Here is a 25484-nt window from a genome sequence, read left to right on the forward strand (position 1 = left end):
TACGGTGGCTCACAGTGTCGTTTGAAAGTGGGATGGTCAGTAGCTTCTTTGGAGCAGCCTCTCCGATCATCTCACAGCACATATCTACAGAAATGCCCAAACATGGCCATGATCCCATGGTTAAGAATCACTGTCTTATAGGATTTCAATACCTCCAAATGTTGGTTGCTTGGATCCACTTGTGAAATATTTTCCAGTCACCTGATGCGCAGAGAAGGCAGATAAAACGTGAGGGGAAGCACCAAGACACAATGTCAGCTATAACTCAGTGACCAAAGAGTCATTTACTGATTAATTATGTTAGTGGTTTGACCCCTGGCTAGTCCGGTCTGCATGCCAAAGTGTCCTTGGGCAGGTCAGTGAACCCCAAGCTGCTCCAGAGTGTGTGTGAATGTTACATAAATGGACTGATTCTCAAAGCGCTCTATACAACATGCCACATTCACACCCATTCTCACAAGCACTTTCTCTGTACTTAGTGCTTTCTAACTACATTCACACACAGTCATACTCCGATGGATGCATTGGAGAGCAACTTGGGGTTAGTATCTTGCCCAAGGATACTTGAAATGCAGACTGGAGGAGCCAGGGATCAACCCACCAACCTTCCGATCAGTAGGTAACCTGCCCTACCTCCGGAGCTACACCCCACATAGAAAGCGTCAGACTTGGAAAATACTGCTTGTATGTTTGCGTGTGAAGGAGACATGTTGTATAAAGTAAGAGCTCAGGCAGAGTAGAAAAGCGCTTTGTAAAAACCAGTCTATTAATCTAACAGAGACACACCCTACAACAACTCCAAACGCAGGCAAAGTGGCGACAACTCCCACAGGAAGACAACGCTGTCTTTTGTGTAGCTGGTTTTAAGAAGTTTTCCATTGTTTCTTTTATATTATATTAATTTACTGTTTAGGAAAAAAAGATCGTGTTTTGGCTCCGATTGGGATCGACCTGTTATAGCTGCAAGAGCGAGTTGTGCATTTTATTTTGAAATTTTTAACCGGAAGCAAAAGTCATTTTTCTTGCGCTACCTTGAAAATAAAGTGGAGGCTGGTGGAAAACGCTTCTTAAGTCATGTACATTTTTTACAACATGACTCTGTTTCCGTGGGGCAGCTAGGAGTCTAAATATCCACGTGAGACTCCTTGGAGATCGGGCTGTTGGTTAGGCGACACGCTGTGGATGATACATTTCAGCTAGCCTAAAGCTGCTATAGTTAGCTAGCTACTACTCGCCAGGTTTGACTTTATTGTGCTTTCCAAGCTGATAGCGCAGTGAGTGATGTGGAAAGTAACGTTTCAAGCGTTCGGTGTTTTGCTGTTGGCGTGGTTGTTGGGAAACTTTGTTCTGGGTTGGTTTCAGCAAAACACCAAACCCCAAACGCAGCACAGCGAGCAGCATCCGAGCAGAACCTCGGAGAGCCAGGACCAGAGCTGCTTCTGTCATGTAAGTAGCCCCAAACACGGAGCTTTTGACACCGGAAAGATACAGTTTGTTTTTTAATAACATAGTTTGTTGTTCTTCATGAAGTTTGTAATCTGCGAAAGTCATACCACAGTTTTGTTTTTAGGAGCTTCCAGCACTTTCTACTGTCATTTTATTTTGACGTCACTGTGTGTACGTGAGATGCTAGTTAGCGACTGTCCATGAGTCCACAAATTGTTTTATTTTCTGCCATTTGATAAATAAATAGATATAGTTACAATTGACTGGCGAAATTGGTATTTAAACCGAAATCTCTTCTTGTTTGTACTGAACAGTGAGTTAAGTCCTTAAAGTAGACTAATGAGCAGAGTCGGAGAGCGCTCCTCTTCTTCCTCTCCTCGGACCCAGCAGCGAGTTAAACCAGCCGAAGTTCTTGCGAGTTGAGCGAGTGGAAAAGCGTGGTGTGATCTGATTGGCTGTGTCAGAGCTCCCGCTTTACAGCCTCCTCACGGAGATTGTAGTCTTTTGCGTAGAAATTGCCAAGTGTCCCTAGCGACCTATAACATGTAGATGACTACAAACGGGGAGGCGCCGTCAGAGGGGCGGCGTTTGTTTTGACAGCGGCTTGTTTGTAGGCGGGGCTTGTGGCCGGCATGGAAGTGCGGGTCTGTAATGACAGCACAGCCCACAGACATACAGCTGCTGCTGTGACATATGGACGGTTACATGAGGGGGAAGTTTTAATTTGAAGGAAGTTGAAACACAGAAAGCTGAAGGCGAACAACAGGATGCTGAGAAAAATGATTCTTTTCCTGGCGCTCAGTGGACTGCTGCACTCTGAGGTCTGCTGTGGTTTGGTGTTTGTCATTAGTTTTTGTCACAGTAAGATTGTCTTTGTGTTTCTGTAGTATATATAAGTATATATAATACTAGTGTAAAGGGTTTACAAAGGTTTCTAAACTACCCGCACGTAGTTTAGGCGTACTGCTCTTTACAGAGCTGAGCAGTTGCTGCCATATGTTTTGTACGGTCATATCTTTGATAGCTTGAAAAGGAAAAGCCTGTTGTGAAATATAAAGAATGTGAAAGTACTTTACAAGTTTTTACAACTACATACTTGTAAAGTGCTTCTGTAGTTGTTTGGTTTTGGTTCAAATAACTTTCTCGCTCTCACTCTCGCGCTCTCTCTCTCTCGCTCACACACACACACACACACACACACACACACACACACACACACACACACACACACAGACTATTTATTTAAATGCAAAAAAGCCCCCAAACAATACAATGTCCATCTTTACTCAGTATTGAGGAATCATTGCATTGGATATTTTGTTAATAACATTTTATTTTTGTTTCATTTTCTCTTAATTTGCAGATTAAAGTATTAATGAAGCATTTGAGACTCTAATCATGAGCTAACTAAACTGAAAGAGTGTCCAGAGCTGTTCTCCAGCCAGTTAGGGCAGATGTTTGGTGAGGATTGAGGCTCTACCTGCTGTGCACAGAGCTGAGCTACCTAACAAAACTAGCCAGAGCCATTTGACTGACTGTTTACCAAGCTTCTTAACATGTGAAGGCTGGGTTGTGTAATTCTTCAGTTCAAACACATTTGTAGGTTTTAGTCAGCAGCTGACGGTTTATAGAGCAGACAATGGGACGTCGGCTTTGTGGGTTCAGGTAACACAGTGTGATGGATGTATTATGTATGAACGTGCAGGTAGGTGGTGGTTTGTCTGATGGTGGAGCATCATCACCTGATCCTAATAGTTTTTCTTACTTATTTTCTTTAATGTAATTTCTAGAACATGATTATAAATTTGTAACAGCAGCAAAATTACAATCCAGTATTTATCAGAAATGTGAACCCTACCTGGGGGTGGGGGTGGGGGGTTGTGTCAGGAACGGTATCCTAAATGTTTGCCAAAGCAAACGTGGCTCATTGATAAGAGGAGGCGAAGCCACAAAAAGACTTAACAGCAACTGTAATGTCTTCTAACAAGGTGCACTTTAGATTTTTACGGCGTTTTAATTTATTGTAAAGTTATAAAGAGAGCTGCCACCTATGGGTGTCCACAGAACAAGAAGCACAGTAGCAGGTGTAGTGTTCCTTTACATAAAACAACAGTTTTCCATCATAAATTCATGCAAAAGCGTACAAACCGCTGCATAAAAATCCCCCACCAAGTAGGGAAGACTGTCTAAATGTCCAAAATAGGGATGTGAGACTGCATGCACCTGCTAATGCTGCATGTTGTTGTCTTTATGAACTGAGTCTCTGGATCCAGAACACTTCAGCTGAACTTGTGTTTTAACTGTTTTGTTCTATCATGCTGTGGTTAAAAAAATCTTTCCAGGAATCTGTTCACCCAGATTAACTCGAGTCAGTCGGTCAGCAAGACCATTTAAGAACGGGATGATGGTTACTGCTCTTTAAAAACATGAGCAGCTGACAGAGATGTGATAGTGGGCTGCTGTCTCTGTAACTGTGTTCAAACAGACACTTTGGAATAAAAGCTATACATCTGCTCCTCTCCTATGTGAGATCCCTCAGGGTAGGGCTGTTCGATATAACGATATATATCGGATGACGATATAAAAACATCCATCGTTTCATTTTACGCTATCGTTTGTTTCGTGGTGTCGCAAAATAAACTGTTTACGGCAATATTTTTTCATGGTTTTGATGGTCACTGTAGTGGCTATATTAATGTCTTAAAGTTCTCTCTTTCTCTTATATTTAATATAACCACACTACGGACGCACAAGTGCCTGTTTTTACGCGTTGTCGTTAGCAACAACGACGGTAAAACCATTGTGTGTCCGCTGGTTTAGTTTCCACATAAACCTTTCACAATAAAGCTCAAGATCCTCTTGAGACTTTTCAAAATAAACTGAATCACGTGAAAGAGTATGCAGAGTATTTATGGATGAGAAGCCAAAAAGAGCCGTCAGGTGCTAAAAAATAAACCTTAGACTCAAACGTTAGAACAGGCTTCTCCCCGCAGCACGCCGTGTAATAAATACTCACAAAGAAAACGGCGGCCGTTACAACTTATGTCTAAAAATAAGTTTAGACATAAACTTATGTTTTAACCGTTTCATGCATCGGTTAAAACACTCGACTCCAGGTACACGACGCCCAGCTGGAAACACTTCAGCTACCCAAGATTCACAGAATTTACAGAAAATGTTCCATGTTTGTGATTTATATCGTTATCGGGACGATAGATGTTTTATATCGGGATATGAGATTTTGGTCATATTGCACAGCCCTACCTCAGCCCTCACTTCTGTTTTCGCCCATAAAAGTAAGAGCTTCACGGCAGTAATTTTGTCTTTAGGTGTTACATCTCCCGCCTCAGTGAAGGCGTAACTATCATCACTGACTTTTAAAGTGCTCTCAGGCTACGTCCACACTAATGCGTTTTCAAACGAAAACGTATCGTTTTCTCTCCGTTTTGGCCTCCCGTCCACTCTGAGACGCTGTTTTCCTCAAGGGAAAACGCAGTGTTTTGAAAACGCTCTCGAAAATGCACACATTTCAAAATGGAGCTGTCCCGTCGCAGTGTGGACACTCGAAAACGCAGAGTTTCTAAAACGATGGCGCATTTTAGTCATGTGATGCAGTCATGTGACCAATTAAACAAAGATAGCGGAGGGCATTATACAGCAGTTGTTTTGTTTGCTCTCAATTTTGACAGCCCTAAAAAAAGATTAATATCCGTTTGTTCATGCTGCAGATAGCTTTCCTTTAAATTCTTTAATTCTCACTCGTGTTTGCGCAGGACTGGAACGTTAGCGTTTTGGGCTGTTTCAATGTGGACGCACACCTCTGTGAAAACGACTGAAAACACTAGTGTGGACGTGGAGCGTTTTCAGTCGAAAATGGCGTTTTCAAATCTAGCCGGGCTAGTGTGGACGTAGCCTCAATCTCACCCATGGCAAAACTGAGGCTGATCGTAAGAGGTTGATTAGTACAAACTTCAGTGTGCAAACTTTGACTTGTACTGCGTGACGTCAGTCAGGTTTTAGTCCACGCTTCTTTCGTGTGTTTCTAGCACACAGCTTCACTTAAAACATCTGAAATGACCCGGGCATTATGATTATTTTTACTGTTTTAAAATGATTAGTGGAAACACTGACAGAGCGCAGGTTGTCTGTTATTTAGAGATGAGGTGTCATTAGTAAACGAAGTGTCCTGCTTTGCTTCAGCTCACAGGCGTCCTGGATGACTGCTTCTGTGACGTCGAAAGCATCGACATTTTCAACAACTTCAAGATCTACCCTCGCATCAGGAAGCTGACAGAGAGAGACTACTTCAGATACTACAGGGTAAGAGCTGCGCCTTCACTCCAGCTACAGGGGAACCACAGTGTGGCTCAGTGCAGTAGTAAAAGTAGTATGTAAAAACAGATGGAAATCACATGGATCTCTTTTGTGTGTGTGTGTGCGCGCGCATCTGTTGTCTTTTTGCAGTTCTTTGTGTTTAATGGCACATGCTGTCACAACAAGAGGTGATTTACTGTTAGACCTCAGTGGTCTGTGTCCTCCCACAGTGAGAGCACACCGTGAACATGCAGACACTAAAGCTGGTGCACCTGAACATCACACCAAGGAGGTTCTTGTTTTAAATACAAGACGGGGCACAGAGATGCTACAGGCCGAATCAGTCACGGTTTATTCACAGGCCAGAAAACAAGAATCAAACAAACAATCCTAAAAACAACATATACATGAATATTCCCCAGGAATACATAAACACAATTCTAACAAAACTTCTAAAGTTCTTTGTACGCTAAAATCAGTCCCACGATGCAACTGCTCCCACAACCCAGAACCAATGTTCTTTATTTTTGAAACCAGGGGAGTAATTTCTCTTCGGAGCAGGGACCACACCAGGCTGGTCCCAGGAGGACGAGGAGAAGCCTCGCATCTCAATCTCGTCCCATCACAGCCCAGCTTATGCTCCGCCCTCGAGCCGCACGCTCGCTGCCACGGCGTCTTCCCTCGTGGCATCGCCCTGCAAGCAGAGAAACATCGTCTGGGAATCTGGCCTGGTTTATAGCCATGGCGACCCTCTCCCAACACAGCTGCACCTGGTGAACAACAGTGGAGACACTACTCACAAATGCAGGCAGAGGTGCAGCTGTGCTACGCCCCTGACCAGAGGGCAGCACACTCTTTCCATCGCCTGGCTTCTGCGCGTTCCTTCCCTTCATATCAGGACCTCCCCCAGTGCTCAGCCAGCTTCCTTTAAACAGGCCCTTTCACCAGCTGATAGGCCACCTCAGGACACGCCCACGCCTCAGCAGGTGATCACTGTCAGCCAATTTGTCCCAAGCCCAGCCAGTCCATAGTGGGTTAAAACAATGTAAAAACATCAGAATAATTTCATGCAAATAAAAACTACACTCACAAATAAACACTAAAATCTGAATAAAACCAATGATAAAGGACAAATGTAAATTTCCACTGTGGGACAAACATGCTGTGAATGCTTTGGGATGTCAGTCTAAATGATCGTGTGCTAATGGCTGTTTGCTAACCTCCTTCCAAACCGCTTACACCTTTTCCTCGGCTCCCACCGTGTAGCTGTTGGATGACGCGGTCCTAAACATCTGTGTAAATGATTCTCACATATAGAATCATGTAGCACTTTCTTTTCCTTTCTTCTTGTGTCTCTAGTTTGGGTGTTACAGAGCAGGAAGTGATGAAACACGCCGCTGCATCTTGTGCAACGAGAGAGAAGCCTGAATCTTGTACCGGTGTCGTGTTACGCTGTAGTTTGTCAGTGCTGCCATAAAAAGTCGTGCAGTCTCCTGGAAAGAGCTGCGTTTGATGAAGACGTTGCTACAGCTCTGTTTTTATTACTGCAGCAGTCTGAACAGCACTGGTGTAAAATCAGCAACCATGAGCACGTAAATGCTGTCAGGCGGAGGGAGCGAGACAGCAGACTGGTCTACAGCTATAATGATCTTTATCAGTGGTTTCCTCTCAGCACACAGCTGCTTCAGTGCTGCTCTGTGAGCTTGTAGATCATCACGTTTTTAAGGAAAGACAAAATGCTGCGTAGCACCTCCCTCATCTGCAGCTTGGAGCACAAACATGTTCCTCTCTTGTTCTGTGCTAATGACTGTATGTGACCTTTCAAACTGCTGACTCATTAAAATCTTTTAATGCCATAGTGTTAAACATGTTTTCACAAATCGATTGTGTGTGTTTGGTGTAGGAGGTGGGGTGGAGGCTCGGGGGTCACCTGTAGCTGCGTAGCACCATCACACGGCTTGAGCAGGAGGCTGGCTGCTCTGTTGGTGTCCAAGAGCAGCACAGTCACACACACGCTCATTTCATTCATTCACACAGCAGACCTGAGGTCACTTTGATGGACAGTGTAGTCCGAGTGTCATTTCAGTGTGACTTGTACACAGCCCAGAGTGTATGTGGAGAGAAGACGCACAGAAGAAGCAGACAAACACTTTCCTGTGTCTGTTTTCAGTTCAGTTTTCAGCTACCTCTGCCCTGCTGCCAGTCACACGCGTTGTCTCCTACTGTCGCCGTTCCTTGCTGTCAGGACTGGGTCACCACGTCACGCTGGCCGATCCGTCTCCCGATTAGGCGTCGCACCCTGACGAGAGGGCAGCGGGTCCCTCGTTTCACCTGGCCTTCACACCTTCCTCCTCATATCTGCGGCCTCTCACCTCCCAGTGCTCAGCTAGTCTGCTTTTAAAAGGTCTTTACACAGCTGATAGGCCACCTCTGGACACACCCATACCTCAGCAGGTGATCAGCTAGTTTGTCCCATGCGCAGCCAGACCATGGTGGATTAAAACCAAGTCAAAACAATAAAACCATGCAAATCCAATTCAATTTTATTTATATAGCACCAAATCACAACAAAAGTCACCTCAAGGTGCTTTATATTGTACAGTAGATACAGAGAAAAAGCCAACAATCATATGACCCCCCTAAATAAAAACTACACTCATAAATAAACACTAAAAATGAATAAAACCAGTGTACCAGATACATACAAATTTCCACCGTGTGACACACACACACACACAGTGTTGTAACCAGTGCTGTGATTGGTGCGCTTCAGAAAGGCCAGTGAAAGTTTCAGGCTTGTGTCTTTAGTAGTTTTAATATGTTCACGTTGTGAGCGAGGACGAAACACGGTGGGCGTGGCTAAGTAAAACACACGAATCATAGTAAATATGTGTTGTTTGGATCATACAGTGTTTGTATGAATGGCGGCTGGGTGAGCAGAATGATTACAGGTGAAACGAGCGTGTGTCCTACGTGCACGTCAGCAGCTGTCCACGGTTAGTGGGCACTGGCCTCCATTTGCTTCTCCTGTGAAATCTACACTCGCTGCACCACTTTGTCTAAGAACACGATGTGAGCCACCCACAGCTGTGGAGCCGATGCTTTCACACGCCACGCCCTCGTCCTCACACCCAGACCTGATTTTTCTCTTTCACTGAACCCTGATTGTGCGGTGAGCCTACAGTGACAGGCAGCGAGCGTCTGTTTGTCCTTCATGTGGACGAGCCACTGTCTCTGTCTCGTTTCCTGCCTCTGTCATAATAACAGGAGTAATAAATGAGTAGGTGCTGCGTCTGACCAAAGGAGGCTGAGTGTCTGTTGTGTCTGTGCTGCAGGTGAACCTGAAGCGACCGTGTCCTTTCTGGCCTGATGACGGACACTGCTCCATCAAAGACTGCCACGTGGAGCCCTGCCCAGAGGTCAGCCAGCCTTACTCCAGCTGCATCCAACATTGTCTCTTTTTACTGCCTAGTCAGTCACACGTCGGCTCGTTGAGGACGGAGATGACCACCTCCTAACTAGCTGTCACATACTGCCTTCAATGTATTTTCTCAGGAGAAGCTGTGTGAACATCGTCACCTATGATTGTTTGATGGTCTGTGTTCCATTTTACAGAGCAAGGTTCCTGTTGGCATCAAGTCTGGGAACTACAACAAGGTGAGACCAGCTGTTCCTGACTAAGCTGCGAGTTGGAGTTATCACGTACAGCTGTGGTCACCTGCTTGCCTGCACATGAGTGCTGTATATATTTGGACTGTTGTTTTTCCAGGGTGCAGTTTCTGCAGCTCACAGGACTAAAAACCAAGACTAAGGTGGAGAATAGTGAAGATATTTTGGGTTTTCTCTCACTCACTCTGGCTCAGAGGTGTAGACCGGGCACTTCTGCTGGTCTGGTGTAATTCTGGCTGATACTTGACTGCATTGGTTTCAGTGATTCACATGTTAAACAGCACATGTAACATGGAGGCGCTGGAGGACACGAGTGGGCTGACACACAGCACCTTCTTCCTGTATTGACTGTTGGTGCTCCCTCCCAGACACCTCTGACCAATGAGTGGACTGAAGAAGAGAGTGTCAGTGTGTAGCAGTGTTTGTCATCATTGTGTGTGAAGCTTTGTGGTCTTTCCTGAACGTTTGTGCTGTGTACCACAGAATGTCAGTCCTGTCTGAATCCCCTCAGTCCTACTTCAGCTCTCTGGGTATAACTAACAGAATGATAGTTGGTGAGTTGTGCAGGTTTGACTGTGGTGATAAAAGTTCCAGTTAACTGCAGCTCGTGCAGTAGTGCAGTAGTGCACTGCAGCAGTGAAATGTCAGGAGTTTGTTTCACTGCTTGACATATTTGCACAGTTTCTACCAACGTTGTTCATTTAGCCGAGATTCTCGCTGCAGCTCGGGTCAAACCCAAAAAGTGAGTCGTGGTCATGAAAGACGGACAGCGAGCAGCTGATCTTCAGCCTAAGCTGACAGAGTCACAGCAGTGAGGGGAAAATCAGGTTCTCCACAGGGAGCTGTGGGGTCGTGCCAGGAAATCAGACTGTAAGTGAAAGCACTGCTGGAGCGTTCTTAGATCCAAAGGTTAAAGTCCGCACCTTCTGTTTTTGATGTCATCGTCAATTATTATTCATTATCATTATTATTATTATTATTGTTGTAGTGCTGTATGAGGCACTTTTGTGCGTTTTGTGTAAACACTGTCAGGTATGGAAGTATTGATGCATCTGTGCATCAAACATCCATAAGCATGATTTACACACAGGCTTATGGATGAGGCTCGTTCCCTCTGCAGTGAAGTGCTGTATGTGTTTGTGCTAACCAAACATGGACTGCTTACTTGATCAGTGGTCATGACACTTTGCATATTAATGATCATAACCTGACCTCCCAGCCCGTTGTTCACTCAGTGGGCTGGTTTCATGTCGCTGAGTCGTTTCAGTGAATCCACGTTAGGTGGACATGTCAGCGCTGCACTGTTGTGCACGCTCTCTGTGAGATCAGACAGGAGACACTTGGCCTGGGTTGAATGGCGGCTGTGACGGCGGCCTCGTAGCTGCTGTCGGTCTCTTACTTTAGAGGAAGTTTCAGAGCTGCTGCATTTGTTCCAGCACTTTCTGGACTGACCGCACACACAGCCGCTCTTCTTATCTCCTCTGATAGCTTCTACATGGAGACGCTGAGAGCAGAGTGTTTGTCGCTCTTGGCCAACAGCCTGGTGTTTGCCTTGAAATGACCCAGAAGTGTTTGCACATCTGCTCTGGTCTCAGTCAGGGGCAGTTGTTTCCCCGACCATCAGCTGGGAGACGTAGCCAGACTTAAAGCGAGCCTTTCTCAGAGTGGCAGTGAGAAGTACCGGAGGTGCTTTGACAGTAAGGGAGAGGTCACAGTGAAATCAAAGGATTTGAATATGATAGAAATATTAAAATCTCCTCTAAATGTAACTGGGACACAGAGGCTGTTGTTTCAGACACAAACCGGTTTGACTGCTTTTGCTTGGGTACTACTGAATAGGTAGTACCTGTTAGGTGGAGTTTTCTGTTTAAAATAAAAACATGGCACCAAGATTGGACGAGTCACATGTTTGTGGTACATCTGTTTGTGCTTCTTTGTTTCAGTTCCTGAAATATTTCACTTTGACTGAGCCAAATAATCTCATTTAGAAGATTTCAGTTTGCAGCTGTGTTTATGGAGCACTCGCTGCTCCTCTGATTCTTCATGTGAGTCAATGGTTGGAGCTGGGGGTGGAGCTAGAGCTGGGGCTGGGGGTTGAAGGGGGCTGAGGTGTGTAAAAGTGTCTGTGCAGCAGATATTTCCTTACTCTTCGTCTTGATGTTCACTCAGAAACAACAAGAAGTATTTGTTTTTTCTTCCATTGTTAAATCAAAGCACAGATTTATAAGAATCATGTATTTGGCTCACTTTTCATGACCAAGCGTTGTGTTACCAGGTCACACTGGGCTGTGCTTACCTGGCACGAGCAGAAGGTGGAGCAGGATTTAACCTCTGAGTTGAGCGTTATGTTTGTGTCTTTGTGAGACGGTTGAGTGTTGGGCTGTTGTGTACAGCAGCTGTTGTTTGGGGCGATTGTGGCTCAAGAGTTGGGAGTTCGTCTTGTAATTGGAAGGTTGCCGGTTCGAGCCCCGGCTTGGACAGTCTCGGTCGTTGTGTCCTTGGGCAAGACACTTCACCCGTTGCCTACTGGTGGTGGTCAGAGGGTGGCGCCAGTGTCCGGCAGCCTCGCCTCTGTCAGTGCGCCCCAGCTGTGGCTACAATGTAGCTTGCCATCACCAGTGTGTGAATGGGTGGATGACTGAATGTGTAAAGCGCTTTGGGGTCCTTAGGGACTAAATAAAGCGCTATACAGATACAGGCCATTTAGCATTTTACATGATTACAGGCCCATGAAGGCTGGAACACTTTCATCGAAATAAAGTGAAGTGAAGTGAAGTAAAGATGATGTGACATCTGAGTGGTGCCATTACTGTGATAAATAGTGTTATTAAGAATCCCTCCTGTGTCCAGTACTCGCAGGCGGCCAATACGATGTCGGACGTGGTGGAGTGCCAGCAGGCCAAGGAGCTGGGGGCCATCAACAGCACCCTGAGGTGAGTCCACAGACCTCCTGCTCTGTCTTTATCTGCAGCTTGTTTTCACCGGGCCTCAGCAACTCAAACATTTACCAGTGTGTGACCGGCAGCTGCTGGTAGTTTTCCACCAGGCGACACTTCAAAGTGCAGACCGAGCCCACCAGGGCGTTCTCCTACAGGAAACATGGAGGTTCCTTTGTGAAGCAGCGGACCGGCTGGTGCAAACAGACAGGATGTGACAGTGTAAAAGTCTTTGTATTACAAACACCAAGCCGCTTTACTCACGTGGGTTTGAAATGTAACGAATAAAGAGGCAGGAGGCAGCGTCTCCTGATGAAGGCAGCGTGCCACCACACTCACATCACATCCGCTGATGTGGCCAGATGTGCACCTCTCAGACTGTCTAACCTCGCGTGACGCAGTGACCACACGAGTGAACGCTGCTCCGTGTTAATGACACGTCAGTAAAGAAGAACCACTCCATGATTTCTTTGTTCTGGTTGGCACTTCCTCTCCTCCAACAGCAGCGCGATGTGACATCATGTTTACAGTTTGTGCTGCGCGTGTGCACGGCAGTCTGTGCCTTCATGTTGTCCTCGCCCAAGCAGCACAATGCAGTGAGCTTAGATGACACGTCGGAGCTGAAATGCACAAATCTGACCTTTACATGCATCTTTGCATATTCTGATCCTGAGTCAGTTTTCACAGGGCAGCTGTGAACCTCTGGAATTGAAAGAATCCTTAGATCTGGATCAGTTATTAGAAGTCTGGTTTAACGACTTTATGCTCGTCTTGTAACCCTCCATGTGATCTCCCAGTCTCATCTCTTAGCAGAATATCTCACCCATGTAGTTTTTAGAGAAGTTGAACTTCTCTTACTTCCTTTCATTTAGTTTAATCTCGCTGTGTTTACCTGGAATATGAAATGAGCTTGAGCTCATCACGGATCTGAGCCATCAGTTCTGGCTGCACTGGTTTCTCCCCCGTCTCTGCTCCCAGTGCCCAGTTTGTGCACCTCCTCACACACAGAGGAGCAGATGAGGATGGGCTTAATCAAAGGCACGTGTAATAAACTGACAGCAACTCCACAGACGCTCACTTAAGTGCATGTGGAGTTTGCGTGTGCAGTAAGGGAAACATCCCTGCAGCTTTTGCAGGGTGATGCTGGTTTCAGACTCACGTGACCTTTACTGGAATCATGTTTAAAGTCAACAGACATCCTTTATTAAGAATGAAGTGACGGGAGACGACGTTTAAGAAAAGTTTGAAAATGAACATTTACATGGACATTGTGATCAAACTGTGATCTCCTGTTTGGTCTTCATGTCTTGTTAGCTGTCGAGTAAAGCTCATGGTTAGAACATGTGTGTATTTTTTCTGGTTCCAGTAACCAGAGTAAGGAGGCGTTCGCTGACTGGGCGAGACACGACGACGCTCAGGATCACTTCTGTGAGCTGGACGGTGAGCATCTCTTTACTCTGTGTATCTGTGAGGGCAGCACTATGAGGCATCAAACTTCACTACCAGGACAAATTCCTCATTTACAAAATCCCAAAATACAAAACTGTAACAGGCAGGATGTGTCCTTATTCCAGCTCTTTACATCAACTTTCCTGTACTGAGTTAAACGGCACATTTGTAGCCATCTCTAATGATGACCCTGAGCCACTGCCATCAGAGGCTTTTTTAATCCATGAAATGTGTTTCAGATGAGACGTCTCCAGATGCAGAGTATGTGGATTTGCTCCTGAATCCGGAGCGATACACCGGATATAAGGGTCCTTCAGCCTGGAGAGTGTGGAACAGCATCTACGAGGAGAACTGCTTCAAGTAAGCCTGGAGCTCACTGCACAGAAATGCTCATCTTTGAGGTTCTACTGAAAATGTGTTTTTGTGTCCACAGGCCCAGGTCGGTGTATCGACCTCTGAACCCTCTGGCTCCCAGCAGAGGTGAGGATCAAAGTTGGAGCTGCTACCTTTACAAACCCTGCTGTGCACGTATACGTGGGAGGAGGGCTTAGCAGCAGGCTCACAGGTTCAGTTGTTGGAATTTTAATGAGCAGTGAGAGCAACCCTAGAATGACTCCAGAGCTTTAACCAGACTGGAGTGCACAGGTGAGAGAAGGACAGGTGGAAACTGAATGGGGAAGCAGGTGTGTGGGGATAGACAGCTGCAGCTGCGTCCCTGTTTGGATGCTGTCAGTTGTGCTCATAGCAGACTGAAGTGATGTCATGCTGCCAGCACAGTCTGCCGCCTGAATGAAGGTGTGCTGTCAGGGAGCCGAGAGCCTGCACAGGCCGTTCCGGTTCTTCCACACCGGTCACCGTTTCCAGAAAGACCGGCCTGTAGTCAGACTGCAGGAGGCGAGCAGCGGGTTGCTTCTACAGCAAACACGTAAACAGTACCTCACGAGCTGTTTCATTGGCTCTCAAACATGCAGACATTAGTCAGGTATAAATGAAGACTCTGACCTAACTGAAGTATTTCTGAGAACTTCCTGTCATGTTGATCTTCTAGCTGTTCACACATCAATGTACCTGCTTCAGCATGCTAGCCTCCTCCTGTTTATTACATACTGTGTCACAGGGTACTACAGCCTGAATATAGAGCTGGATTCAAACGCAGGCTCTTCAGTGTATTTAACGTGCACCTTAGATGTCTGTGCGTGAAACTAGAGCTCATACGTTCATGGGTTAGTTAGTGTGTGGTATGTGTATGCCTAATCACTGCACCGATCTAACAGTTTCCTTCCTTCCTTCTGTTTCTGTGTTCAGGAGACGATGATGGTGAGTAAACTAAACTTCTCTTGACTTGAATGTGTTTGTAGCCGTGTTGAAACCTAACTCTTCTTGTCCGTGTCGTTCATGTTGCAGGGGAAGGTTTCTACACCTGGCTTGAAGGTGGGTTCTGCCTCGTGTGCTCACGCCTCCACCACCCAGACTGACTTGAAGAACGCTGTTATCATTCCTTAGTCCCATCTCTTTCTCATGTAAATCACATAAAGCTGAAGCGTCTTTGTAGCTACAGCAGGCATGTCACTTCCTGTGGTTTTCAGCGTCTGTGTTCTGAAGTTAAACTGGTCTCGTCTCTGCTTCCTTTGGAAGACTTTGTGTGGGTAGGCTGACTGCTGACAGGAGGCCACAGAACACAGAGCTGTGGCTCATCACAGCCTGATGCGTAGATGCTGGACGCCTCATGGTGCTGTGATAAAATGCTGCTTCAAGCTGTGGATGTGATGTTCCACCCCGTTAAAGTTGCTGTAGCCCAAACACATCCCCTCTCTGTGTGATGAAAGCTGGCCTCTCATGTCACGTCCATGTCTCTTATTTAAAGTTCTGTGCTCAATAGCTGTGGATCATCTGCTGGTGCATCTGCATCTCTGCACCGTCACAAGTAAAGCTGATGTCCCAACACTACCAAACACATTTATTACAGATTTTGAGGTTTTCATCACACAACAGTTACATCTGTGGGATAAGTCTGCCTGTAGTGTGGCGCCGGGTCCAGGGTTGTACTGTAGTTCTGGTTGATGTTTAAGGCAGGACTATAAATCAGACATGCCTTTGTCAGTGTTATACAGTTTTGGGTGGACTGAAGCTTTAAGCTGAGCTTTGTTGGTTTCTGATTTTAAGAAACCCGTTGTCATCGCTGTCTCTCCAGGTTTATGTTTGGAGAAGAGAGTTTTCTACCGACTCATCTCAGGCCTCCACAGCAGCATCAACATCCACCTGTGTGCCGAGTACCTGCTGGACGGTACGACATCATACAGAGCAAACACACCTTGGGTGTTATGGCCACCACAGTATTGTTTTATTTGGATGACAGTGTAGTGTGCTGAGATACCAGCTAATGTTAGCTAGCTTGGTTAGCAGCCACCTGCTAGTTATTGCTAAGTAACAGACTAATAAAATAAATCACTGACCAAAGCTGGGGCACAAACTGGGATGTGATCATTTTACAGTACACGTCTCTTTAGCAGAATCAGGTCTGCTGAAGCACGGCTGATGAGTCGCATGTACATTTTGCTTTTGGGATTAGTTATGCTGATGAACTGACTCAGTGATGGTGTTTTTCATGCTGTAAGTTGTTGTTGTTTGGCTCTTCAGAGGGATGGGGACGCTCAGTGTGGGGTCCAAACGTCCAGGAGTTTCGTCAGCGTTTTGACATGGCAGAGACAAAGGGGGAGGGCACGCGACGCCTGAAAAACCTCTACTTCCTGTACCTGATCGAGCTGCGGGCGCTCTACAAGGTGGCGCCGTACTTTGAACGAGCCATCGTCAACCTATACACAGGAAATGCTCAGGAGGACGGAGAGACCAAAGACCTGCTGCTGCAGATCTTCAATGAGATCAAGTAAGAGGGAGGAGCTTGATTCTTGTCAGGACAGGCCAAGACCAGCATGAGCTAAAACTCATGGATATCTTAGTGGGGTTATTTTGTTTCCTACAGACTCCCATCAGGAGTTAGTGGGACCTACTACATCAGTGTTTTATTTTCTTATTTGACCCCTTAAAGAAAATGTTGTGGGGTAAAGCAGCTTCTGTGACTCAGTATAGACCCAGACATCCAGCCAGAAACGCCTGGAGTCGGCACCCAGCTAAGCTCTGATAGCTTCCTCCCTCCATGATTGCCATTGATGTGCTTCAGTCCTGTAGAGGATTGCGCTGTTCTGAAAGCTGTTGTGACCGAGCCTTTAGCTAGCACAGTGTTGTCATGGTAACGAGCAGGTTAAATGATCCACACAGCCCAAAGTTCACGGTGATCGCTGACTGTGATGTCCATGTTGTTGCCTGCCACATGGTCCATGCTGTGTGATGCTGCACACCAGGATTATATGTTATATTATATGTACATGGCACCAAAGCACATTAGTCACTTTAAAGCTTTTTATATTCTTAGGTAAAGACCCCACAGTAATACAAAGAAGACCCAACAGTCACACGACCCCCCCATGAGCAAACACTGGGTGACAGTGGGAAGGAAACACTCCCTTTTAATAACTTGATCTAAGACGGAAACAGAAGAACTTGGATTTAAATGAGTTCAGTTCATTTTTGCTACATAATAGGTTTGTGGGGAAAATTGATCATCAGCAGATCAGTGAAGCTGTCACATGGAGACAAAGGCAGACCCTTCCTACAGCAGCCATAAATACTATATTACTTATGTAGAGAGTATTATTATTATCATCATCACTGTTTCTGGACCTCTGTGTGTCTTCCAGAGCCTTCCCCATGCACTTCGATGAGAAGTCCATGTTTGCTGGACACAAACTGGAAGCCAAAACATTAAAGGTAAAAACTAAAGCTGCTACATCTACATATGAACATCAGCGCATGAAACTCTGTTTAGTCTGCATTCTGTATTATACCATACCTCCTTATGTGAAGCTGTAGCTCTGTCTGTCGCTCTGTCTGTCTGTCCGAGTGTCTGTCTGTCTCTCTGTCTGTCCGAGTGTCTGTCTGTCCGTCTGTCTGTCTGTCTCTCCGAGTGTCTGTCTGTCTGACTGAGTGTCTGTCTGTCTGTCCGAGTGTCTGTCTGTCTGACTGAGTGTCTGTCTGTCTGTCTGTCCGAGTGTCTGTCTGTCTGTCTGTCCGAGTGTCTGTCTGTCTGTCTGTCTGTCTGTCCGAGTGTCTGTCTGTCCGTCTGTCTGTCTGTCCGAGTGTCTGTCTGTCCGTCTGTCTCTCTGTCTGTCTGTCTGTCTGTCCGAGTGTCTGTCTGAGTGTCTGTCTGTCTGTCTGTCCGAGTGTCTGTCTGAGTGTCTGTCTGTCTGTCTGTCCGAGTGTCTGTCTGTCCGAGTGTCTGTCTGTCTGAGTGTCTGTCTGTCTGTCTGAGTGTCTGTCTGTCTGCCTGTCTGTCTGCCTGTCTGTCTGCCTGTCTGTCTGTCTGTCTGTCTGAGTGTCTGTCTGTCTGTCTGTCTGTCTGTCTGAGTGTCTGTCTGTCTGTCTGTCTGAGTGTCTGCCTGTCTGTCCGTCTGAGTGTCTGCCTGTCTGTCCGAGTGTCTGTCTGTCTGTCTGTCCGAGTGTCTGTCTGTCTGTCCGAGTGTCTGTCTGTCTGTCCGAGTGTCTGTCTGTCTGTCCGAGTGTCTGTCTGTCTGTCTGTCTGTCTGTCTGAGTGTCTGTCTGTCTGTCTGTCTGTCTGTCCGAGTGTCTGTCTGTCTCTCTGACAGAGGGAGTGTGCGTTCTATCCAACTCTGTTTTTCTTGTAGTTGTGACAGAGCAGGCGTCCTCTGTGATGAGTGTGTGTTTGACGAGGTGTCTGGTCCTTTGATAGTCAGGAGGATAAAGAGGACTCTGTCATGATGCTTGTTGCTGCCCTGGGTTCAGTCACTTTCTCCACAGCATGAGCAGCAGCGCAGTTATAATCCACAGCTTTGCTCCTGATTGTAGTTCTAAACAGTCTGAAACAGCGTCCTGTAATCGTTCTTGTTGCAGGAGGAGTTTCGTCTCCATTTCAAGAACATCTCCAGGATCATGGACTGTGTGGGCTGCAGTAAATGTCGCCTCTGGGGGAAACTGCAGGTGCGTCTTTGCACGTGTTCATCCTAGTTAGTGCATTTTAAAGCCAGCACAGTCTCAGATCTGCAGGTGGAGGTAAGGTCCCCTGATGTGGAGCCACCATAGAAGCCTCCATTAGGAAGAAAGACACGCTCGCCATGTTTGTTAGAGCTCAGGTGTAAAAGCCTATGTAGCACTGAATGTAACTGTGAATACGTAGCATCATATATGACCGCACCACGGTGTCCTTAACACGTCTTCAGTTTCCACAGCAAGACATCATTGTTAAGGTTCGAGTCACGGTTAGCCTGCTGTCATTAGGAAAATCAGTGTTGTCCCAGTACGTGAACAAATGTCAACTTTAGACAAATCCAACATAAAGCTCTGTGCACGCTGCAGCTGCAGGTCTGTTGTGTGTGTTCTGCTGGAGAACCTCTCTACAGACTCTTTCACACCCGTCATGTTACTGTCAGTTTACCCGTACAATGTTCCTGCAGCCTCTGTGTTGTTCATGAAACAGTCTAAAAATCTCATCCTGTAAATCAAATACAGGTTTATGAGATGTTTTATTTGAATGTAACACAGCATCCCAGCATCTTTGGAGCTGGGCTTGTGTAGAAACGTCTGTAATTCAGACTTATTGCAATAAAAGCCTTTAAACTAAAGCTTGTTGGGTTTAAAATGCACTGTGGTGATTTAGAGGCCAATCTGCCCCCAAACTGTGGATCAGACTGTATGTTCCCCGTCATGTGGCTGTGATTTGTAGGCTTGGTCCTCAAACTGAAGTGTTATAGAGTTTGTGTTGTGTGCAGACTCAGGGTCTCGGTACTGCTCTGAAGATCCTCTTCTCTGAGAAGGAGATCAAGAACCTTCCTGAACACAGCCCATCCAAAGGCTTCCAGCTTACTCGTCAGGAGATCGTGGCCTTGATGAACGGCTTCGGCAGGTATGCTTCTGCTCCGTGTGAGCGTGGGTCACTGCCCGCAGGTCACTGTGCACTCTGTCCTGTCCAGCAGTCTAACATGTTGGTGCTATTTGTCTCCGATCTCCGTAGGTTATCCACCAGCATATATCAGCTCCATCACTTCCGTCAGCTGTTGGAGGAGAAAAGGTAACAGGAGGCGATGCTCCACCTGGACAGCAGGCGTCACCGTCCCACACTGCAACAGTCTACCTGCTCTCAGAAGAAGGCCTCCTGCATGGACCTGAGGACCAGCCGTGACCCCTGTTTTTGTCCCATGAACCGCCCCTCTATAAGCCCCTCCCCCCGTCACACATCATGAATGTTAATTCTTCAGCCTCCTCTCGCCTTCATCAGAAAATATTTGGAACATTTAAACCGACACGTTTTTCTCTACTCTTGAAACTTGTCCTCGAATTATTTTTGAAAAGAAAAAAGCAGCAGATGTTGATGTAGAGCAACGGGAACAGAGCGAGGCCTTGGCGACGAGAGGCCCGCCGCAGCAGGAGACTGTGGTTTACAGCTGCTGGGGAGATCCGCCCTCTGCTGACCTCACATCCTGTTGTCTTTTATACTGACACCTGATTTCCTGTAGAAGAAGGAAGGACTCTGCTAGGGTGGGCGCCAAGCCTGCCAGCGCACAGCTGCCTGTGTTTGTGTTTGTCTTTACTTTTTACTGTTGTTGCTCCAAGTCTGCTCGTGTCTGCCACCTCAGGCCTGACTCATGTCAGCTCACTGTGTGTGTGTGTTCCTGTCTAGCTATCTTTGTGAGGACTGAAATCTGCATTCTACTATACTTGTGAGAACCAACAGTCACTTGTGACACACTCACCGGTCCTCACAAGTTTGAAGCCTTTTTGAGGCTCAAAATGTGGTTTTAGTGTCAGGGTTACAGTTAGGTTATGGTTAGGTTTAGGGTTAGGCATTCATTTTTAATGGTTAGGGTAAGGGGCAAGGGAAAGCATTATGTCAATGAAGGTCCTCACTAAGATAGCTGAATGGAGTTGTGTGTGTGGTGTGTGTGTGTGTGCACAGATAGTCTTCTCTCACGTCCAGCCTCACTGCATCAAACCAGTGATGGAGACAGTCAGTGTGTCCCTGACGTCTTTGATTGTCGGCCCTCAGAACGCCAGGCTTCAGTCCTGACTAACTCGGCCCTCATAGGAGTTCATATTTGTTTGTTTTCATCAGTAACAAATGTTGATGTAATCATTTGTTTGTAAAATAATGGGTGGATAGAGGCAGCATGAAGCCAGCTGAAGCTTGGAGGGTTACCCACATTGCTGAGCATGTGTAGGACAGACACGCCTCGGTCAGACTTCACTGGATGTGCACGCCGCTTAGTGACTGCTGCCAGGACTTCAAACGTCTCACCAACTGTCACAGGAATCAGATACCTGCACCTTCATCATGTGTGTGTGTTTGTGTGTTGGCCAGTACAGAGAAGCTGATGGGACTGCTGTTTCCTGCTGTGTGGGTGGGTGAGCCGTGCTGCTCAGGCTCCACTTAGCTCGCTTTGCTGCTGTTTGGCTCCAGGTCTGTTGGCTTAAAGACACATTTGTTTAGAAAGTGTTAGAAATGAGTTTTTGCTTCAGTATTTTATTCACACTGTAAACGGGATTTATTCACACAGAAATCAAACGTCTTTTCATACGAGTGAAGCTGAGGATGACAAGCACAGGTTCAGGGGTGCTGTGAGGAAAAGCAGCTGTGCATGATTCACAGCTCTAATCATATAGATCCATACATGTTAATAGAACACAAATAAACCGCCATGTCAGCCCCACAGGGATTGAAAAAGATCCACCTCCTCCTCAAACTAATCATGTAATGTCTTTTTCAGACGAACTCTTTTGTTTGCTCAGCAGTTAAAGCAGCAGGTGGACCAAAGAATTCTGGGTTGCCTTTATTTGAATTTTTATCCTTTTGTTTGTTGAAGATGCCCCGAAGCTATTTTGAGCTGTTACTTCCTGATTCTTTGAGTAGACATTTAAAAACAAGCAGAATAAAAGATGTGATGCAGCATCAGAACCACAGTGCAGCTCTGGCAGCTTCTTTAATGCTCTTTGTTTTCTTTGTAAAATTAAAGTAAAAATAGGAATGTCATCCAGCTGCAGCTCTGTGTGTGTGTGTGTGTGTGTGTGTGTGTGTGTGTGTGTGTGTGTGTGTGTGTGTGCGCGCAGAGGGGCATGCCAGGTTGTTCACCTGTTTGTGATGCTTGGTGAAGCTCACTGCTGGGTTGTTAGCTGAGTCAGTAATGCCACCATGATGGACCAGAAAGATTTTTTTCAAAAGACCTTAAAGATCATTTCAGGAATTCACATTTTTTTAAAGCACAGGTGAGTTAATAATGCAGCTTTATAAGGTGTGCCACCTAATCATAATCATAAGTTTTCATTCTAATGCTAAACAAAAATAACATTCGCAGCTTTCAACAACAGAAACCTAAAACTAAGAAATCAGTTTGGTTTTTACATTTTTATGTATTTTTTGGTTTTTGTTGTTGAGCTGGGAAGATGATATGTTAGTGATGCTGATGTGAGAGGGTCACGGGAGCTGCCGCAGGGCGAGAGGCGGCGTACGCTGCACAGGTCTGTAGCGAGGCTGATGCTGAGACACCTGGAAAATGTAAGAATAGCTCGAAGCTTTCAGAATCAAAGATTTCAGATTCAGAATCCAGATGTTGTGATCATGTGACCAATCAGTTATTGATGCATTATTATTGGTTACTCTCAGTCGGCTAGAAGCCAATAAGACAGCAGATGAGGTGTGTGCTGTGTACTGGTCAGACATGCAGTGATACCTGAGTTTCAGAGCACACACCTCCCACTGTGGCAGTGAGTTAGCCCACTTTAGGCCAGTGGCGGCTGACTGGTTATTTGAGAGTAGATATAAAGTTACCCAACATTAGTTTCAGTTTGTGGCTCAGCCTCCATCAGAGACGAGCAGGGAGACGTTATCTCTGTGTGTGAGAGAGAGAGATGTGCTTGCCTTTCTCTGAGCCTCGCTTGCCCAGCAGCAGTCTTGTACAGTCCACTCACCAGCCTTAAAAAACCAAACCAGTTCAGAAGTTCGACACAAAAGGGTCAAAAAGGGTGTACCTGTGAACTTTATTTATTTGACAAGAGGAATAAATATTTCTGAACCCAAATGTGGTGTTTACTTATTCTCTCCATTTCCTTTTTTCTGACACTGATTTATTGTGTCTGCCCCAAAACTGAGTGCTGTCCTTCACTGGCTGTATGTCTTTATTTCACACCACAAACACACAAAAGCTCAACAACAAAACATGTGATGTGTTACAAATCTTACAAAAGCAGTAAATCTGTTAGAAATCTGGAGCTGAAGCTTGTCCCGAGCCATGCAGCACACACTGATGGGTGTGCTTTGGAAACGGTGATCGATACCCAACCTTGAAGTGATTTTCAGATGTGGATATACAACACGTGGAGTGATTGGCTACCTGGTTACTGTTTAAATCAGTGTTGTTTCCACACGTGTGGCTTCTTCACCAACTCTTCCTGCTTTTCTCACAAAGTAAAAAGATAAAAACTTTCATGAGCTTTTCAAGGATTAAGGAAAATGATCTGCTAGTTCCTTTTAGAAATACTACCTACAGCCCTCCATTAACACTGAATACTTTCTTCAAAGTGACTAATAAGTAGTTTTGATCATTTCTGCCTGCCTTTTCCCACTTCATGAATTGCACTGAAGCATTCTGAGCTGCCTAAGAATCCTTTCAGTTTAGTTTCAGTTTCCAAGGAATGCTCCAAGATGTCACGTAATGACAGAACAATGTTTACAGCAACGTGTCCAGGAGGGGTGACAGACCGCCTTCAAAAGTGTAAGGAAACAAAGTCTGCCAAATGCAGATAACCCCAGAGTCACCACTGAGAGTTCACACCGGTCTAATTTCTTTCATCTGAAATAAAATGAACAAGTGTTGAGCAAAGCAAAGTTTGATCCTGGTTATTGGTTCTCCAATCAGCTGATTTCAGTTGGTGTGCAGGAGGAGGAAAATAATGGCTCAGTCTGCAGCGTGAGCATGGATGTTACTTTTATTATTATTGCACAAAGGACGAGAGCGTGATGGTAAAGTGTAAACTGGACACAAAAAGCTGCATTATGCTGCTAACACAGCATCAGCTGCACAGACAGCATGCTAACACCATGTTTACTCTGTGCTCAGACCTGAATACTGACACACAGATCACATGTGTGTATCCTACAAACCAGCACCTGGGTTTATGTTGTTTCAGGTCATTTTAGGGAGAAATGTTAAAATAGTGTAATGAGCAGCATAATGAATTCTTTTCTACTAGAATTAGTTGATGTGCTGTGTAACCTTTAAGAAAACTGTTCTGTGTAATTTGTAACACAAATCACAGCAAAGAGGGAAACACTTCCAGCATTCACAAACATTTGACCAGACACCGTGTAATTAATCATGTGATGTGCTGCTTAGAGATGGTGGAGCCTCTCAAAGCAGAGCCAATGAGAACCCAGTGATAATGGATAAGAAACTCAGTAAGGGATTGATTCAATGAGTGATATCAACAATTGTCAGAATTGCTAAATTTTCATCAATATTCATCCCTATTAGCACGTGAGCATTTGTGCATTATCGTCACAGCAACAGCGTTCTGCCACTTCAAAGAAACCAAAATAGAAATCTCTGCCACACATCTGTGCTCCGTTTTTCAGACAGAGCAGATTCAGTGAGAGCACACACAACCCACGGACGGATGGATGGATGAACTGATGGACGGATGGATTGATGGATGGATGGACAGACGGATCGATGGATGGACGGACGAATCAATGGACGGATGGATGGATGGACGGACGGATGGACGGACGGACGGATGGATGGACGGATCGACGGATCGACGGATGGATGGATGGACGGACGGATGGACGGATCGATGGACGGACGGACGGACGGATCGATGAATGGACGGACGGACGGATCGATGGATGGATGGACGAATCGATGGACGGACGGATGGATGGACGGACGGATGGACGGACGGATGGACGGACGGATGGACGGACGGACGGACGGACGGATGGATGGACGGACCGACGGATGGATGGACGGATCGACAGATGGATGGATGGACGGATGGACGGACGGACGGATGGATGGACGGATCGACGGATGGACGGATGGACGGATGGACGGACGGACGGATGGATGGACGGATCGACGGATGGATGGATGGACGGATGGACGGACGGATGGATGGATGGATGGACGGACGGACGGATGGATCGACGGATGGACGGACGGACGGATGGATGGACGGATGGATGGACGGACGGACGGATGGATCGACGGATGGACGGACGGACGGATGGACGGACGGACGGATGGACGGACGGACGGATGGACGAATCGATGGACGGATGGATGGACGGATGGATGGACGGATGGACGGACGGATGGATGGACGGATGGACGGACGGATGGATGGACGAATCGATGGACGGATGGATGGACGGACGGACGGAATTTTTAATGAAGCATTTTGTGCATCTCCGTCTTTTAAAAAGCTGCAGAGGTCTTCTCCATTGAAGATATTTGAACACATTATTAAATTGTTACTTTTAAAACACATCTGGACAGATGTTCACTGCTAATATTATGTCGCTAACATTAGCAATGATCCTGCTCTTTT

General features: G+C 46.1%; 1 protein-coding gene across 2 annotated transcripts; it reads left to right on the forward strand.

Moving 5' to 3' along the window:
- The first annotated feature begins 1008 nt into the window (after nucleotides 1-1008).
- ero1b (endoplasmic reticulum oxidoreductase 1 beta) lies at nucleotides 1009-25413 on the forward strand. 2 transcript variants are annotated; one of them, XM_063475610.2, is made up of 16 exons: nucleotides 1009-1446; nucleotides 5647-5766; nucleotides 9096-9179; nucleotides 9376-9417; nucleotides 12280-12362; nucleotides 13732-13805; nucleotides 14054-14174; nucleotides 14248-14294; nucleotides 15120-15131; nucleotides 15219-15245; nucleotides 16006-16098; nucleotides 16452-16698; nucleotides 17570-17639; nucleotides 18780-18866; nucleotides 19655-19788; nucleotides 19897-25412. In XM_063475610.2, the coding sequence occupies exons 1-16, from the start codon at nucleotides 1282-1284 to the stop codon at nucleotides 19955-19957; spliced, it is 1467 nt and encodes a 488-aa protein (XP_063331680.1). In that variant the 5' UTR covers nucleotides 1009-1281; the 3' UTR covers nucleotides 19958-25412. The 2 variants fall into 2 exon arrangements, with proteins under 2 accessions (XP_063331680.1, XP_063331681.1); XM_063475611.2 differs by lacking the exon at nucleotides 1009-1446 and adding an exon at nucleotides 2176-2267 and having other exon boundaries at nucleotides 19897-25413.
- The last annotated feature ends 71 nt before the right edge of the window (nucleotides 25414-25484 follow it).

The sequence above is a fragment of the Pelmatolapia mariae genome, linkage group LG6, assembly GCF_036321145.2.
Source record: "Pelmatolapia mariae isolate MD_Pm_ZW linkage group LG6, Pm_UMD_F_2, whole genome shotgun sequence".
NCBI lineage: Eukaryota > Metazoa > Chordata > Actinopteri > Cichliformes > Cichlidae > Pelmatolapia > Pelmatolapia mariae.

What these genes read in the sequence shown, in the direction of transcription:
- ero1b (XM_063475610.2), top strand. Translation starts at nt 1,282, where the DNA reads ATGTGGAAAGTAACGTTTCAAGCGTTCGGTGTTTTGCTGTTGGCGTGG. An exon ending in ACTACTTCAGATACTACAGG is followed by an intron (nt 5,767 to 9,095) that starts GTAAGAGCTGCG and finishes TCTGTGCTGCAG; the next exon opens with GTGAACCTGAAGCGACCGTG. An exon ending in CAGATCTTCAATGAGATCAA is followed by an intron (nt 16,699 to 17,569) that starts GTAAGAGGGAGG and finishes TGTGTCTTCCAG; the next exon opens with AGCCTTCCCCATGCACTTCG.